The 18,242-nt window shown below is 39.5% G+C and overlaps 1 protein-coding gene across 1 annotated transcript in view; it reads right to left on the reverse strand.

Annotated features, from left to right (window-relative positions):
* POGLUT3 (protein O-glucosyltransferase 3) overlaps positions 1-8,227 on the reverse strand; it is a 48,585-nt gene extending 40,358 nt beyond the window's left edge. Inside the window, 1 exon segment of the mRNA XM_078146538.1 lies at positions 7,989-8,227. Within this exon segment, the coding sequence (XP_078002664.1) occupies positions 7,989-8,169 (181 nt within the window). The 5' untranslated portion in view covers positions 8,170-8,227.
* Positions 8,228-18,242: the final 10,015 nt, after the last annotated feature.

Below are 18,242 nucleotides of genomic sequence, written 5' to 3' on the forward strand. Positions count from 1 at the left end.
CATATTTTTAATAATTTCTCCTAAACTATAGACAGCAAGTTGCCTAGAATTCATTTGAGCAATCAAAGGAAAAGGTATTCTTCCCCTACCCCCTCTGTTTTTCTTATTTTTTAGGAAGCTGCCATTGTCAAAATATCTTTATAATCTATTAATCTCACTGTGGATGGTGCTGTCTCCACCTGATTCCTAATCTAGCCATAACATATTACTCTTACTTTCCCCACCAGACTCTAGCTATATGTATATGTTAACTCCTTTATCAATGTTGATGGTGACAGATTACATTTTGTAGAACTATATTGTTCTTGTACAAAGCACAAAGAGGGCTGTGTAATTTAGAGCCAAGAGCAGTGGACTTGGGAGATCTGAATGACCTAGGGGAAGCCACTTCATGCCCTTGGAACTCGGTCTTCTCATGCATAAAATAAAGGGGTTGTAATGATGAAAGTACCTTCCAGCTCTAAAACTATTCATCTATGAAACTGCTGTTGACTCTTTAACTCAGGAATTCTAATACCACCCTTTAATCTGTATTAGGCTTATTTCCTTACCAGAATTTAACTGTGTCCTGTGAGGTATAAGAAACCTCCATAATGAAAAAGTCTGGATATGCTAAATCATTGAGAAAAGACTGATGTAATGAACTCTCACTTTATGACTTCCCCATCTTCCTATTTCAAAGGGCTTCTGGACGGTGGGTGGGAGATGTGGCAATAGAACCGTGGTGGGAAAGATCAGACTGAAAGGGATGCTGGGACATTTGATGATGTTGAAGCTCTTTGATAAGGCTGGCAGCCAATTCCACTCACCCTGCTCATGATAGGTTAGCTTCAGCCTGATGAGGCTGAAAGTCCCCACTTCAGCAACCTCTCCTTCTTTGAGATTCCCTTCACTCAAATTTATCACTCTATGCAGATCTTTGTAGCTGTAATTTACAGATGCCCAGTCCTTTCTTTCTCAAGAAGCTTAGTATATCATCCACAGTCTTTCAAGCTCCCTCTCTTTCTTATCCTTAAGGATTTCAGCATACATGCTGATACCCCTCCAAGAGGATGTCTTCCTTTGTCACTGGTCTCCTCAGTTTCCACAACCTGCACCTTCACTTTACCTCAGCCACACAAAAGGATGGTCATATCCATGACCTCATCATCACCCATAATTGTTCCATCTCCATAAGCCAAAAATTCTGAAACTCTTTAATCTGATCATAAACTCTTGCCTTCCCATCTTTCCCTGTGTATTACTCCTCTTAAAGAAACCTATTCATTGTCCTCACCACAACATCTAGCTGCTTTACGTTTCCCTGCTTTCCAACTCCATCACTGGTGAGGCTCTGGTCTCACTTTCTTCCATTTAAAATTTTGACCTTAGAGTTAACCAGTTCTGCTTCACACCATCCAGCCTCAGAATACTTCCCTCATCTGTCTCCTCTCCTCCTACTCACAAACTGCTCAGTTCTCTCAACTGTGCTGCCTGGGTACATTAAATTTGTTATCTCATCTTCACTAGGCCCCTGCTGCTGCCTAATAATTCTTTTATTCTTTCCTAATTAACTCCCTATTACACTCCCCATAACCTCTTTTCTGAGCCTTCTGTTTGTAAGCTACTAATATCATCTTACCCTCTCACTTCAAGCCAAGGGTTTTTAAGCTTTTTTTATGTTATGGATCCCTTCTCAAAATAATGTTTTTAAATAATTGAAGAAAATGCTAAATTTCAGGTAGAATTGGAAATAAAGAGGTATTTTCCCTCCATCCTAGTTTACAGACCCTTCTGAAATCGAAGAACTTTAGCTCTATGCAGAGGGCCTCACCTCATTATTCAACAGTTCCCTTTTCTTTCCACATATATACCCTAAATACATTCAACCTCTTCTCCAACTCTAATCTTTTCTCCAGTCTCTAAGGAAGAAGTGGTCTTTCTCTTTAACAAGGCCAACTTTCCTAACAGTATCCATGATGCCTCCTTCCCTCTCCTGCAGACTACCCCTTCTATTATTCCTATCCCTACATCTAGACACTTTCCTCCCTAGACTTTCTTCCCTAGGTTTTCATAGCCTGATCTCCTTCTAGTTCTCCTCCAACCTGTGTGACCAATTATACTTCTCCATTTCCTCAGCCAAGTCCTATCCTTTGGATGGATATATCTAGAACTCTGTCCTTGGCCCTCTTCTCTTTTTATATTCTCTCTTGGTGATTTTATCAGCTTTGATGGATTCAACTATCATCTCTATGCAGGTGATTCCCAAATATACATAACTAGTTTACACTTCTCTCCTGAAATGCAAAACATCACCAATTATTCTGCCCACTGGACCGTACTACATGATGTCCTATAGTCTACTCAAACTCCACATGTCTAAGATGTAATTGTTATCCACTCCACAAGCCCAACTTTTCCTTTAATTTCATTATTTCTGTGTAGGGTGTACTATCTTTCCACTTGCTCTGGTTAAATTCAGTCATCCTCAATTCTTATTTATTTTCCTTCACTGATTCCTCTGTCCCTCTTTTCCCTATATCCAAATCAGTTGTAAAGTCTTATCAGTTCTACCTCCACAGCAGCTCTCATATATGTCCCCTGCTCTCCACTTGCATAACCATTACTCTAATGTAGGTTCTTATCCATCTCCTAGATTATGGAAATAGCCTTCTGATTGATCTCTCTGTCCCCAGTTGCTCCCTTTTTCAATCCATCCTAGAAAATTATAAAATTCCTAAATAGATAGTCTAACCATGGTGCTCTCTGTTCTATAAGCTGCAGTGCTTCCAATTGTTTCTAGGATAAAATACAAACTCCTATATTTGTTATTTTAAGTCCTTTGTAAATAGGGCCCACCAAATAGTTCAAGACTGATTCCACATTACTCCCCTCATACTAGATACTCCAGTCAAATTAGCCTTATTTTCTGAACCTAGAGTTCATTCCATCTCCCTTTTTTTTCCCCTTTTTCACAGGCTATCATCCATGTCTGAAATGCTCTCTCCTTTTACCCAGAATCTTTAACATCCTTCAAGGCACAACTCAGCTGCTTCCTCCTATATGAGGCCTTTGCTGATCTCTTTGGTGTATATGGGGTGTCCAGGGAGGACTAGCACTGGTAGGCTAAGAGGGCAGCTGAGTGCTTTACAGAGTTGCTTATCCACCTTTGCTCTCACTGGTGGCTCCAAGAAGCTGTAGCATGTGCAGTGGCCACACCCTTGTAAAACCATCTTGGCAGATGGGTTAAACCGCACTGAGGCTAACTGACAGGCATCAAACCCATTGGTGAGGTAGGGGGAGTGACTACCCCATGCATGTGAAGACTTCCCCAGTGGAATAGGCAGATGTTAACAATTTGTTCCAATGGACTATGAAGGCAGCTGAAGCAGGCACTGTGGAATTCTTAGAGCCTGGTCAGATATTGAAGACACCAAAGTCATCCAGTGCATCCAGAGCTATCACTAGTCATCTTAACCTTTGTCTTGCAACTGGACTTCAGTGACTCTGGAAGAGAAAGTGAAGCTGATGACGTCGTGCAACTCTGCCTCACTTAAATCCAATTTACACACGAGTCAAAAGATATCACCCATACCATTTTATGTTTTATTATTTTGCTATTCAACTATTTGATTTTATTATTTTACTATTTTATCTACCTTGAAGTCCTGTGGTGATGGGCTAAGGACAAAGCAATAGGTGTGGATACACTTGTAGTCACAACCTGGCACCCAGGCAGCTCAGGGCATAGGGTCATCTCACTGGACTGAAGTAGCAGTGGGATTTGGCAGTTCCCTGGATGTCTGAGCAGCCTTTTTAAGGGACTACACTGCTCACCTCCTGGTACAAGGAAGGGGCTAGAAAAGGTGCCCTAAAAATTGTCTGCTTCACCTAACCCTGGCCCATTCTGTGGATGAAATGCAAAAAAGATGTACAAAAACTTTTGCAAAGAGGAATGAAATCAGAAACAGCAACAGCAGTGGTCAATCACTACTGAAGACTTGTGTGTCTCATGACCTTCTCATCACCAACACTATCTTCTGTTTACCTCAATGCAATAAAGTTTCATGGATGTACCCTCACAACAAACATTGGTCATGGTAAGGAAAAGAGTCAGAAAGGATGTGAGTGACAAGGGCGCAGAGTGCTGGACTAATCATAAACTTATCCTTTCCAAGCTAAACATTCACATTCAACAAAAGTGGTGGCCCCAAAGTAAGACACTATCAGAAGACTCAACGTCAACAGATTAGAGTGCTTCTCCGTGTGTGAACAATGTATTTCTGACTTGCACAGAAAGCTTGCAAGAGTGGAGCAGAACAGTAACAGGCAGCTTTCAGAGATTTGGTGTACAGATCCACATTTACTCATCTGGGCCAGAACACTTGCAAACATCAGGATTGGTTTGATGAAAATGTTGGGGAAATTCAGAGGTAATTAAATGAAAAATGAGAACTCTATAGGATTTACCAGCAGGATAGTTTGTCTTTTTTTTTAGGCAATTGGGGTTAAGTGACTTGCCCAGGGTCACACAGCTAGTAAGTGTCAAGTACTTGGTCTGAGGCCGGATTTGAACTCAGGTCCTCCTGCCTTCAGGGTTGTGCTCTATCCACTGCGCCACCTAGCTGCCCCTAGTTTGTCTTTTTCTAAGAAGGTAGTGTTTAACTCCATGAAAAGTAAAGTTAAAAAAAAAAGGTAAAGTGCAAGCAAAACTTAGAGATGCAGGATTCTTGGCTCAGCAAGAAGGTGGATGAAAATCAGTCTGACACAGACAGTAACAATCCAAAGCACTTCTGTGATACCCTGAGGGCTATTTATGGGCCAAAGACTAGGGGTACCTCAACTGTTCAGCACTGATGGAGTTACACTGATCAGTGATAAGGCTGAATACTTCTAGTTTTCAACAGATTGTCATCAACCAAAGCTGGAGCCATTGATTGCACCAATTGAAGTCAATCCCTCTCTAGCTGAACTTCCAACTGAAGAAGAGGTTTTGAATGCCATTAGGCTCCTCTCATGAAACAAAGAGCCTGATGATGATTCTATTCCAGCTTAGCTTTACAAGGCAGGGGGTCCACTGCTCATATAAAAACTGACTGAAATCTTCTGGATTATATGGCAAAAGGAGGTTATCCCCCAGCAGATCAAGAATGCCTCCATTGTTTATCTCTATAAAAGAAAAGGAAATAGGTTGTCCTGTGACAATCATGGGGTTTGGGGAGCAAGATTTTTGCCAGAGTACTCCTACTAGGCTGCTCCTTCACCTGGAATATGACCCTCTACCCAAGAGCCAGTGTGGCTTCAGAAAAGGCTGCCCAATGACTCCAAGTGAAATGCCAGGAGCAGAACAGAGGCCTGTACACAATATTTGTTGATCTAACCAAGGCCTTTGATACTGTCAGCCATGAGGGCTTATGGAAGATCATGGCAAAATTTGGTTGCCTGGAAAAGTTCATCAGTATTGAATCCAGTTGCATGATGACATGCTTGCATGGGTTCTGGATAATGGATGATACTCTCATGCTTTCCCAGCCACCAGTGGAAGCAGGGCTATGTGCTTGCTCCCAATGCTTTTTAGCATGAAATTTTCAACAATGTTGTCAGATGCCTTCAATGAGGACAAAAATGGTATCAAGGTCAGCTACTGCACTGATGGTAAATTATTTAACTTGAAAAGACCACAAGCGAAGACTAAAGTGGAGGGAGAGTTCGTGTGAGACTTTTTGTTTGAAGATGATTGTGCAGTCAATGCAGCCTCTGAAGCTAAGATGCAACAGAGTATGGATTGATTCTCTGCCACTTGTGCTAATTTTGATCTAGCAATTAACAACAAGAAAACAGATGTCCTCCACCAGCCAGCACCACACCATCCATATGTGTAACCATTGGTTACAGCAAATGGAGAAATGTTGAATTCTGTGGATAACTTCACTTACCTTGGCAGTATAATTTCCAGGGATGTACACATAGATTAGGCTGATGCATGCATTTCCAGAGTTAGCTTAGTGTTTGAGAGGCTCCAAAAGAAGGTGTGGGAGAGAAGAGGTATTAGTCTGCCTACTAAACTGAAGGTCTACAGAGCCATTGTGCTGACCTCATTGTTGTATGCCTATGAAACTTTGGATGGTATACCAGTGCCATGCCAGTAAACTGAATTACTTTCATTTGAGTTGTCTTAGGAAGATTCTGAAGATCACCTGGTAAGATAAGGTACTACACATTGAGGTCCTTTCTCAAACTGAACTACCAAGCATTAAAACTCTGCTGCAGAGAGTGCAACGCCAATGGGCTGGCCACATTGTTCAAATGCCAAACACACATTTGCTTAAAAGATTGTTTTATGGAGAACTCACACAAGGCAAGTGTTTACACTGAGGTCAGACATGATACAAGGATCCTCTCAAGGTCTCTTGAAGGACTCTGGTATCAGTTGTGAGATATGGGAGACACTGGCATAGGACCATCCAGCATGATGTGCCCTAATCAAAGGCAGCACTGTGCTCTATGAGCAAATCAGAGTTTTAGTAGCTGGAAAGAAACATGAGATGTGTAAATTTAGAGATATCTCCTTCCCAATGTTCATATGGACTATTTGTGCCCAACCTGTGGTATAGCTTTCTGAGCTTGTATTGGTTTGATCAGCCACAGTGGACACACATTGACCTCAACATAGTGATGTCATTTTGGTCCTCTTTGATTATGAAGAACAACTAACAACTAGCTGGTGTCTTCAGTTGTTAGTATTCCCCTTCTCTGAATTTTGTACTTATTGTGTATTTACTTTCTATGTTTGTCTTTGTACATATTATTTTTCCCCAGTTAGGGGTGGGGAACCTGCAGCCTCCTTTTGGGATTTGTTCTGTGAAGTTTGGTCAAAGGGCCACACTTGAGGACCTAAAGGGCCACATTGGCCTTGAGGCCACAGATTCCCTACCCCTGCTCCGGGGTAGGGAACTCTTTGAGAACACGGTTGGTTTCATTTTTGTCTTTGTGTTCTTAGTGCTTAGCACAGATGCATATAGTAAGTGATCAGTGTTTGGTGAATTGAATTATTTACACTTAAATTAATTTCAATGCATAAAGCATCATTCCTTTGCAGTCACTTCTAAGTATCCATTAGGATTCCTTTTCCACTTATCTCTATTCATTTTTTCTCTTATATATTTATAGTTAGTACATGTTCTGTTCTTTTGACTCTGCTTTTTATTCATTTTGCATTGTTTCATTATAAAATATTTTTATGTTATAATTGCTAATCTTTGTTTTGCTTTTTTTTGGTGAGATTAAGTGACTTGCCCAGAGTCACACAGCTAGTGAGTGTGAGGCCTGATCTGAACTCAGGTCCTCTTGACTGCAGGGCCAGTGCTCTATCCACTGCACCATCTAGCTGCCCCTATAGTTGCTGATCTTAATTGAATTATAGTATCCAATCAATCAACAAACACATAAGTGTCTATATACCAGGTACTATGATAGGCCCAAGGGACACAAATATAAAGAAGCAATCACTTCAGTCTAGAAATTTATGTTCTAATGTATCACAATTTATTCAACCATTGCCCTATTGTCATTGGGCACTTTGCTAATAGGTTTTTTCCTCAAGTATAAATAACACCTCCATAAAACGCTTTGATTAGATGGCTCTTTTTGTTTTAGATAGGTTCTAAAGAGATATTCTGAACGTCTGCTTTGTTTGCAGAGCTGTTCTTCCAACATAGTCTAACAGTCCATGGTTCTTGCATTTGTACACTGAAGTTCCAGTGTTAGGTGCAGGTTACGTTTTATGTCATACAGAAACCTCAAAGGCATTATATTTAAGGGCTGGGGAGGAAGAATGGAGAAAAAGAAAGAAAAAAAGTCCTCTAGATAGGAAACATTAGACTATGGGTCACCCTGTTTTTCCTACCCCAGACCAGAGAGCCTGTGATGCTGGCCAGGAGGGTAGTATCGAGCTTTGACTGTTAAACTAGAGGAACTTTGGGATCTTTTTGTTTTCGGGTGCACCCTACCTGCGGCAGAGCGGGAGAGATTTTGCTCCGCAGAGTTCACTGCTTGGAGATAAAAAGACCTGACTGGAAGAACGCTCCTTACTTCTATTCCAGGCCCCCACTCCAGGCTCCGCTTGGCACTAATGGGCGTCTCAGACCCCGCTTCCAGGAGCAGAGCTCCCTGCCACTGCAGCAGAAACATCAAGGAGACTGCGGCGCCATCGCTGCCCAAGGTGCTGCCTGCGCAGAGGTGGGCGGCGGAGCTGCAACGCCCGCGACTGGAGGGTGCACCGATTGGCCTAATCTCCTTTCAGAAGTTTAACCGCGGAGGAAGGGGAAGGGAACTTTCCCTTGGTAAATGATTTGGCCAATCAGAAGCAAGCTCAGCCGTCGCCTTTGTAGTCTGGACTCTGGCTCAGGGATGATGAAATAGGGCGTGAGGGTCGGCAAATTAAAGCGTTTTCAGGTGTTTGGTTTTTTAAACCAGTTTAATAAACTCATGTAATCGCTTCACCTCACCACTCTGCTCCCTCTTTTTTGGGGGGATGGTGGTGAAGGGGTGCTGGTTGAGGAAAGGAAAGAGGAAGACGTTTTGTTATTGTGGAGGTTTTTTGAGCGTGCCCAAGCTCCGCTGTTAGAACCATCCAAGTGTTTCCTTTCAATTAAAACAAATTTTTAATTGAACACCTGGTGTTTGCTGAGTATACTTTTGTCGTCTTTAAACAAAGTTAAAAAAAAAAAGAAAAGCCCAGAGCAAGTTCCTAAACAAATTATAGCTAGCATTTGTATAAGGTTTGCAGAGCACTTTACAAATGTTATCTAATTTGATCCTCAAAACAACCCTGTGAACTGGGTGCTGTTACTATCTTCATTTTACAGTTGAGGAAATTGAGGCAGGCCAAAGTTAAATAACTTGCCTAGGGTCACACAGCTGGTTGAGTCCGGATTTGAACTCAAGTATTCCTAAAATTCCAAGCCTGGTTCTCTACCCACTGCATTACCAGGCTGCCTAACCAACCAAGGGTGGAAGAACTAGGAAAATGCCTGTTTGACACAGCCATGTGGTCAAACTCTTCACTTTTCTTGTCATTTTGCTGTCTTCCAAGGCCAAGTAAAGCCTGATTCAGATGCCTTCCAGAAGCATGAGTTGAGTGAAAATGCCTTTTAGTCCAACATATATTCACAGGGAGACATGCAAGAATTTTATTTGAATAGTCTTTCTAAGGGTGTAACAGAGTTACAGACAAAATTTAAACTTTTTCCCTCCAGTTTTCCCAACCCATTTTCCTTTAAAAAGTTTTTTGTCACTTTATTGCATAATTTCAAATTGACAAGCATTTATTTTCCCTCCCTCTCCATTCCCCAGAAAAGAAAAAAGAAAGAAAAACAAAATCATTGTAACAAAGTATAGTTGAACAAAACTAATTCTCACCTTGGCCATATCAAAAAAATGTTTGTCTCGCTCTGCATATTTAGTCTGTCACTTTTCTTTCAAGAGTTGAGGAATGTATTTCATCATGGGTACTCTGCAGTTACAGTTGGTGGTTGTGTTGATCAGAACAGGTTTTTCTGAAATCATCCCATTCATCATTTCTAACTGTATAATAGCATTCTACTATATTCATGTCCCATATTTTGGTCCAGCCATTCCCTAAGTGATGAGTACTCCTTTAGTTTCCATTCTTTGCCATCACTAAAAGAGCTGCTAAATGAATGAATAAATGAATGAAAGAATATATTTTTTTACACATATGACCCTTTCCTTTTTTTTTTATCTCTTTGAGGGCATAGACATAATAATTGTATTGCTGGATCAAAGGGCATGAACAATGAAGTAACTTTTTGGGCATAGTTCCAAACAGCTTTGCAGAATAACTAGACACATCTAACCTGACCTATTTTCAATGCTGCACAAAGGTCTCTGACAAGTGTTGGCTCTGATCACAGAAACTGGTCATAAATCGTAATTTGAATTGTGATGTTAAATCCTGGGATAGTTGTCATGGCTTTCAGGTGCCAATTATATTTCTGGCAGTACGTTTGCATGCTTTAATTGTGAACTTGATTCAGTCACTCAACCTATCTGGTCTGAGGTCTCTCAGCTCCCCTCTTTTACTTCTTTAAACCTTAATAAGTCCTCACTTCTTTCCCCTCATTCTCACAAGGACAAGATATTTTTCCTAGTTCCTAAGGCTAACCCCTTAAATTGTGCCAGTAATCTCATCCCCTGATATCTCTTCCAGGAGCTTAGTCTATCAACCATTCCTGATGCCTTTTGCTTCTTCAATCTCTCTGTGTCCACAGGCTCATTTCCCCAGGTGCCTGCAAACATACTCAACCTTCCCTATCCTAAAGGGATCCCCAGAGGATTACATGTCTATAGTTGGAAAGGACCTATGAGGCCATGTAATCTAGCCCTCTCATTTTACAGATGAGGAAACTGGGCCCAGTGAGGTCTTTCCACTATTCCAAGCTGCCTTCCTTCCTTTAAACTTGCTCTACCTTTTTTCATTGCCAAACTTCTTTTTCTTTTAAAGCCTTAATTTTGAACTTCTTTACTTTCACCACAACCTCCTGGAATCTAGCTTCATTCTCTATTGCTTTCACCAAGGTCATTAATGTCTGCTTTTCAATAGCAAGCTGGGACTACAGCCAATCAATTTCCATGTCACTGATTAAGGTTTCCCACGATGCATTGCCAACAAGGCTGGGCAGATCTGGTCAGGAACATTGGTAGCAGCAAAGTTTCAGCCCACAAAAGACATGGATCATTTAAAGCAGGGAGGTTAGTTGCACACATTGCAAGAAGGCAATTGAGTCTAAAAGTAAACCTGAGGCAGAAACGAGATCCAAAGAGCAGTTAGGAAAACATAGTCCAAGGTTAAGTATGAATTTAAAGAAACCAGGAGGCCAATGAGTCCTGAGTCTGAATAAATCAATCAACAAGGATTAATTAAACACTTAGGGGGACTTGATAGCAAAAAATCTTCATAGAATCCAATGATACTGTCCCTTCTGCTCCTTCACCAGTATTCTGATACCTTCTTGAGGCTTATCAAAGCTTCAACAATTTTATATATCAGAGCATAATGGGAATCAAAAGAAATAATGAAGGTGATAGAAAGACAAAAAAAAAATCCTGTTCCTACCCTAAAGGAACTTTCTTAATTCTAATGCCTTACATTTTTAAATTATTTCCTATTACCGTATATACAGCTTGTCTGTACTTACAGGTTTGCTTATTTTCCCTATTAGGTTGTGAGCTCCTCAAGGGCAGGGACTCTCTTTTGCTTCTTTTTTAAATCCCAGCTCTTAGCATGATGCCTGGCAGATAGGAGGTACAACATGTACTCATATAAGTGAATACACACACACATGCATATGTATGGCTACACATATAAAATAAATGCAAAGTATTTTGGAGAGGGGGGAAGCACTGACAACAAACATCATTATAAACCTGCTTTACAATTTATGCTTTAAATAAATGAATTTTAATATATAAGACATCATGAGAACTTTTCTGTGACTCATCTCTAAGATTCTTTGTCATTGTTTCCACTTTTCCCTTTCACACAGTCATAATAAGTATATATTCTGTTCTCCTGTTTCTTCCCTTTTAACTGCATTATTTCAGCAAATTTCTTCTAAATTCCATGTTCCTCATACTTGTCTATTTTAGTGGAATTATCATATTCCATTACATTAATGTATAACAATTTATTCAGTAATTCTCTTATTTTGGGCATTTAGGTTGTTGCTAGTTTCTTTTCCTTTTTTTGTAATCATAAGTAATTCTCCTATAAAAACCTTTGAACAGATAACACTTTCATGAAATATTCTCAACAATGGAATTAGAGAATATGCTTATTTTAGATACTTTTACTATGCACACAAATAGCTTTCCAAAAAGATTCTACTAGCTTGCAATTCTACCAGCAACACATGAGTGTACCTGTTTTTATCCCAACCCAACATTTTAATTTTTACCATTTTAATTTTGCTAATCTGCTATGTATAAATTGGTATCTTAGAGTTATTTTAATTTGTATCTCCTCAATTATTAGTGAAGTTGAACATTTTTCCAAGTAATTATTAACAGTTTGTGTTTTCTGTTTTGTAAGCCATTCATATCTCTTGGCCTCTTATCAATTAAGGATTGTAATTTTGTATGTAAACTTTAAATAGTGTTTTATATATTTTTAATGTCAGGTTTTTATGTAATACTTGAGAAAGACAGCATGATATAATAGAAAGCCAGCTTCAAACCTAGAAATAATTAGATTCAAGCTATGCCTCTGAGACATACTGGCTATGTCATCCTTGGCAAGTCAGTTTAGCCTTTCAGTTGCCAATCTTCATCACTGGGAGTTCCCTACACCAATGAAGTCACATATCTGGACAAAAATTTGGGAATATTTATGGCAATCTACTATTTTTTTTTTCTTGAAAAGGGAGGCATGATGCAATCCCTCATGTGGAAGAGTCTGGGGACCCTGTTTCTGGAAAGTGCATGAAAGTGCCCTGCTCCATGATGAAAAGCATGTCACAGATTTTTTTTTATGGCTGGTTCTAGTCTGCCAACCATATGATAAGATGTTGATTGGCCATTTAAACCAGAACTGGGGTGCATTAAAAAGGCAGTAGTAATCCAGGGTGAGTTTCTTGGCATTGAAGAAGTAGCACAAGCTGCTATGGGACTCAAGCCCTCCCTTACCTGGAGCAACAATGAAGCTAAGAGCACATGACCTTGTTGTTGCATCTGTCCCTGTCACGTCTTTTCTTTCTGGCTTTTAGATGAAGGATATTGAAGGTAGCTATGATCTTGGGAGCTTCAGAAATTTAGGAGAGCAAGTCATCAGGAGGTCTAGAAGCAGAGTCCATGTCAGGGTTTTTGACCATCCAGCTCAGCATCAAAGCCCCACGGGAATTCCCTGAGGAGCTCATCACAGCAGCAGCAGAGACAAGGATTTATCCTGTGCTTATGCTGAATTTTAAAGTAAAGCTAGAGAGGTGAATGCTACATAGAAAATGAATTAAATTTGAATCCACTATTTCCCAGGTTCTGGGAAAATGTTTGTGTTTTTGGTCCATGCTGTATCTTCTCATTAAATATCCCTTTGTAAAGGCTAATTGAAAGTAATTCATTAAATGGAACTGTGGCACTAATCTCTGGGAAGCAAATAGTAGAAGGAACACACAAGAATGGGAACTTAAGCTCATAGCATCATAGAAAGATTTCCCTGATTCCTTAGATATATCCCTAGATCCCTAAGGGGGAGATGTAACTGGCCTAATCCAACAAGAGGAAGTCCAGAGTCTTGCTACAATTTTCTTTCTTTTTTTTATGCATAGAAATTATTTTGGTTTAATCAAGAAAATCTGTCAAGATGATTCCCTTCTTTGGATATTCTTTCATGACAAACTCCTCTTATAGTTCTTTCTGACAGTATCCTTCTCCTTTAAGGTGGGCATCATCCACAGCTCTTTCCTTGCCTTCTTCTCTGTCCCCAATAATTACCTCTATGTAGAATGATTCTGAATTCTATCCTCTGACCTCAATCCTTTCCAAGACTTTCAGTACTACAGCTCCAACTTCCTGAATATTCTACCCAGCACCTCAGACTCAGCACATCAAAACCTGAACTCTTTTATCCTGCCCTTCTTCTTAACTTCTGATCTTGTTGTTGGCACTACTATCCACTACCAAGGCTCCAAACTTTGTAATCAACTTTAACAGTTTCCTCATCTCCTATGTCTATTCATTTGCTAAGTTCTGTGGATTCTATCCAGGCATTAATTTTTCACATTAATTCTGTTCTTTACATTTTTTGCAGTTGCCCTAGGACTTGCCAGGGTTATCATAGTAGTCTTCTGACTGACCTTCCTTCCTTTAGTCTCTTGGAAGCAAAGTTAAGTAACTCAGTTATCACAGGAAAAGAAACCTGTGATAAAGAATTTCTTCAGTTATGAGTTCTAGGTAGGCCCAGGCCATGACTTAACTTGATAGTATATGCTTTAAATTCCTCAGAAGAAAATGATATTTTAATTATAGCAACTCTTCCAAGGTAAACAATAAGGATTACTAAGACTTGAGACCTTCAGCTGGTATCACTTGGAGGATGATATGCCAATGAAGCAAAACTTGCTGGAATTTCTGGATTGCTTTACTTTTAATAATTTTTGTCTTATGCACAGGCTGCCAAATCAGTAGTTTTGTTCTGCATTTAGAGAGCAAAGAGTTTATTCCTATAAACTACATAAAGGCAAAAGTGAAACAGTTAAGATAAAATGAAGAAAAATTCATTTTTAAGGGCAAAATTATTACATAAAGCATAGTGTTTAGTGGAGAGTCATTTCATTGTTTGGGCTTCAGAGTGAATGTAAATAGCAATTGTGTCTGTTTTGGCCAGAAACCCTGAGGGTCTACTCCTCCAAGATTTATTTTTTTGACTAGGTAAAAGAGGCTATTCTTTGCCTCATTTCTTACCTAGCCATAATCATCGAATGGACATTGTTTCAGACAAACTGAGACCTGGAAAAGACCTTAGCTTAAAAAGGCCAAGGTCTCCCACTGCATCTGGGGCTATCTCCAGTCATCCTGATCTATGTCTTGCTACTGGACCCAGATGGCTCTGGAGCAGGGAGTGAGACTGGTGACTTTGCACAGCTCTGCCTCACTTAAATTCAATGCAAGTCGTGACATCACCTTCCAATGTCACGGTCCTTTTCGAGAACAAAGGACAAACAACTCCAAAATATCGTTCTTACTATTGCTTATCAAATGTATCTAATGTACTGTTCTAGTTAAATCATGTATAGGGGAGATGTTTCAGTGGTAGAATTGACAGGACTTGGCAATTAACTGGATATGGGGGTAGTGATGAGAGTGAGGAGTTGAGGATGATGTGTAGGTTTTGAGCCTGGATGACTGGAATAGTGTTGCCTTTGACAGTAATGGAGAAATTAGGAAGAGGAAAGGATTTGGAGGGAAAGCTGAGTTCAGTTTTGGATTGTTGAGTTTTAAAATGTCTACAGGACATCGAGTTCAAGATATCCAATACACTGTTGGAGATAGGAGACTGGAGGTCAGGAAAAAAGTTAGGGATGAATAAATACCAAAATAAAGTACACTCATTAGCTTGGTAGTAAAAGATTTCCAAAAATCTATCTCTAACCTGGTTTTCCAGCATGGACTCATACTATTTCTCTTCATATGTTCTATGTCTTAGCAAAACTGGACTTCTCAGTGTTCCCCTTATTCTATCCTGTTTTTTTCCTGCTTCCTTTTTTCATACCATTATCTCACCTTGGAACTGATTCCTTTCCCCCTACCCTCCATTACATTTAGTGGTATATCTCCCTTCTTTAGGGCTTAACTCAGAGCTGGCCTACTCCAATGAGATACTTGAAGATGTTCGAAACTAGAAGTTATCTCTTTCCTGACCTTTGTCCTGCATCTCCAACTGCCTACTGGACAGCTCCAACTGATGTCCCACAGGCACCTCAAACTCAACGGAACAAAACCCATTATATTTTTCCTTTAAATCCACCCCTTCTCCTAACATCCCTATTTCTGTCAAGGCCTCACCATTCTATTCACTCAGGATTAAAGCCTAGGAGTCACCTTCAACTTTTAATTCACCCCCCTATCCATATCTACACAACATCTCTCAACTCTGTCCTCTTCTCCCCATTCACTCATGCATTCTTTTCCAGGTCTTCATTACTTCTCACATGGATTATTGTAATAGTTCCCTATTTGGTTTCCTGCCTCTATCCCTTCCTCTTCTAACCATTCTCCACATCAGTTGCCAAACTGATATTCCTAAAGTACCCGTAGGGCCATGTCATTCCTCACCTCTGTCTCCTGGATCCCCTACCTCTCTTCAGGGGTCAGCTTTAAGAAGCCTTTCCTGATGTCCCCAGTTGATTGTATTCTTTGAAATTACTTTGCATTTATTTGGTACATATTCTGTGTTTATTTGTGAAAAAATTTTCTCTTAATGTTAGAATATATGATTTTCTTTTTCTTTTTGGCTAGGCAGTGGGGTTAAGTGAGTTGCCCAGGGTTACGTGTCTGAGGCTGGATTTGACCTCAGGTCCTGCTGACTCCAGGCCAGTGTTCTATCCACTGGGCCACCTTGCTGCCCCAGAATATATGATTCTCAAGGACAAGGATAAGGATTATTTCACTTTTGTGTATCTCCAGGGTCTAGCACAGAGCCTAGCAGGCAAATAGTTGTTGGATAAGTGCTTGTTTGAGTAATTGATGTCACTTTATGAAATATCACTCCTTTGCATTCCTTGTCTAATTTGTGGACATTTTATTTCTTCTTTTGGAATTTCAGCTCCTTGAGAATAATGGACTATATGGGGTTTTTTTTTAATCTTTGTATCTTTAGCATTGACATATTATTTTGTGAATTGACCCCAAATTCAGCCTTAAAAAAAACTGAATAAAAATTTAATTTGTTCACACTGTAGAAATGGCAGTTTAGATTATCCAATCTAACCTCTTAAATTTACAGAGGAAGAAAATGAGAACCAGGGAAATAAAATGACTTATTCAAAGTTAGTGGCAAAATGAGGATCAAGAACATAGGTCTCCTGACTCTTGATTTAAACAACAACAACATAGATATGTCCTAATTACAACATACCTGCCATACTTGAACTAAGTCATATTTTAACACTTTTTTTACTCAAGAATTATTTCTGAGAAAGATGCTAAGGTGCTTGGCATAAAAATGCTTCTTGACTAAGGCCTAAGGTATTAATTTTTTACCTTATGCTAGAATTCTTGGCTAGATATAAATGTCAACTTTCACAGAAGAAGCTAAGTAATTCTTTTTGAATTATACCTGTTTCCCACGGGTAAAAATAAATGGCAACTTCGTAGGCATTACATAAAATGACTTTCTAACTTTGTCTTGAATTAGGATACTGGTTACCAAAAAAAGTCACTAGAAAATATAATAAAGTCCTATCCTATCAGTGCCCTATATAGACTCTAGAAAGAGTACTGAGAGAATAGAACTTCAAAAAAAATTTTCTAATTCTAGAGGTAATCAATTCTATAATAGAACTGTCTGGGAACCAACTGGTTCTGAGTCATAGCAAAGTTTAGTCCCCTACATTTTTATACTCAAGGAAACAACAGTCACATGTTTCAAAAGTACACCATGGAAGCTAAGAAACTTCATCTGAATACCCCCTTATTTAAAAATAACTAATCTATGTCAACTTGTTTCTTCCCATATCTTAATAATACTTTCTAGAATTTTCCTTAATTTAGCATGAGTATCACCAATGCCTTGGATCAGTTCATCAGAGTAAATCAAACTTCAATAACACCCATCTAAATGTTTCTGATCCCCACCCATGATCATCTCCATCTCAAATAACTATAGATTGAGAGTTAGCCAATTCATTTATTAAATGTGTATTACATACCAGCCACTATATTGGGTGCTAGGAATATGAAGACAAAAGTAAGATAGCCCCTGATTCCAAGGAGTTTCCATTCTACTTGGCAAGAACATGTTCACAGACAAATGTGTAGGCACACGATAAAAAGCAAAATAAATAAATAGCTATGGGGGCACTAACAACTAGGAGAATTAGGAAAGTCCTATTAGTGAAATGGAGCTTCAGTTGAGGCTTGAAGGAAGCTAAGGATTCCAAGAGGTATAGTGTTTTAATACATAGAGATTTTTTTTTTGTGACTCTGGAGAGTTCAAATTCACTACATCGACTTTAATACATTTTTACTAGAATAGTTTTCTAGCTTCTGGAGTCTTGGCTTGAAACCATGAAAAGCTTTTATAATTCAGCTCCCCTACTAATGCTGTCTGTATCAGTAAGAGCTCAGACACAGAACTGAATTAACTCAAAGCCTGTGAAACTCGCAAAACATTTTAATTAACTGTACTTAGCTTGTGAGGTATTAATAACAAGTTTAGATGACTCTTATTCACACTCAGATTCTCATAATGGAGAGGCAGTGGCCCTGAAACATAGAACGTAAGATCACTGGGGAAGAGGCTGTCTTTGAATCGCCAGTGCCTAGCATGTTCCTGGAACTCATGAACTGTTTTAGAAATGCTTGTCTAATTTAAGTGAATGGAAAATGTCCCTAGAAGTAGTCTATCATTCTACCTAGGCTAGAAGGAAGGAGTAGACTGACAAGGATGAAGGGGGAAGCAATGCAAAGGTAGGTACAATTATAACTGTTAGTTTGGAAGATAAATGGACCTAAGTACAATTTTTACC

This window comes from Phascolarctos cinereus, unplaced genomic scaffold (genome assembly GCF_003287225.1).
Source record: "Phascolarctos cinereus isolate Bilbo 61053 unplaced genomic scaffold, phaCin_HiC Scaffold_726;HRSCAF=1367, whole genome shotgun sequence".
Lineage (NCBI taxonomy): Eukaryota > Metazoa > Chordata > Mammalia > Diprotodontia > Phascolarctidae > Phascolarctos > Phascolarctos cinereus.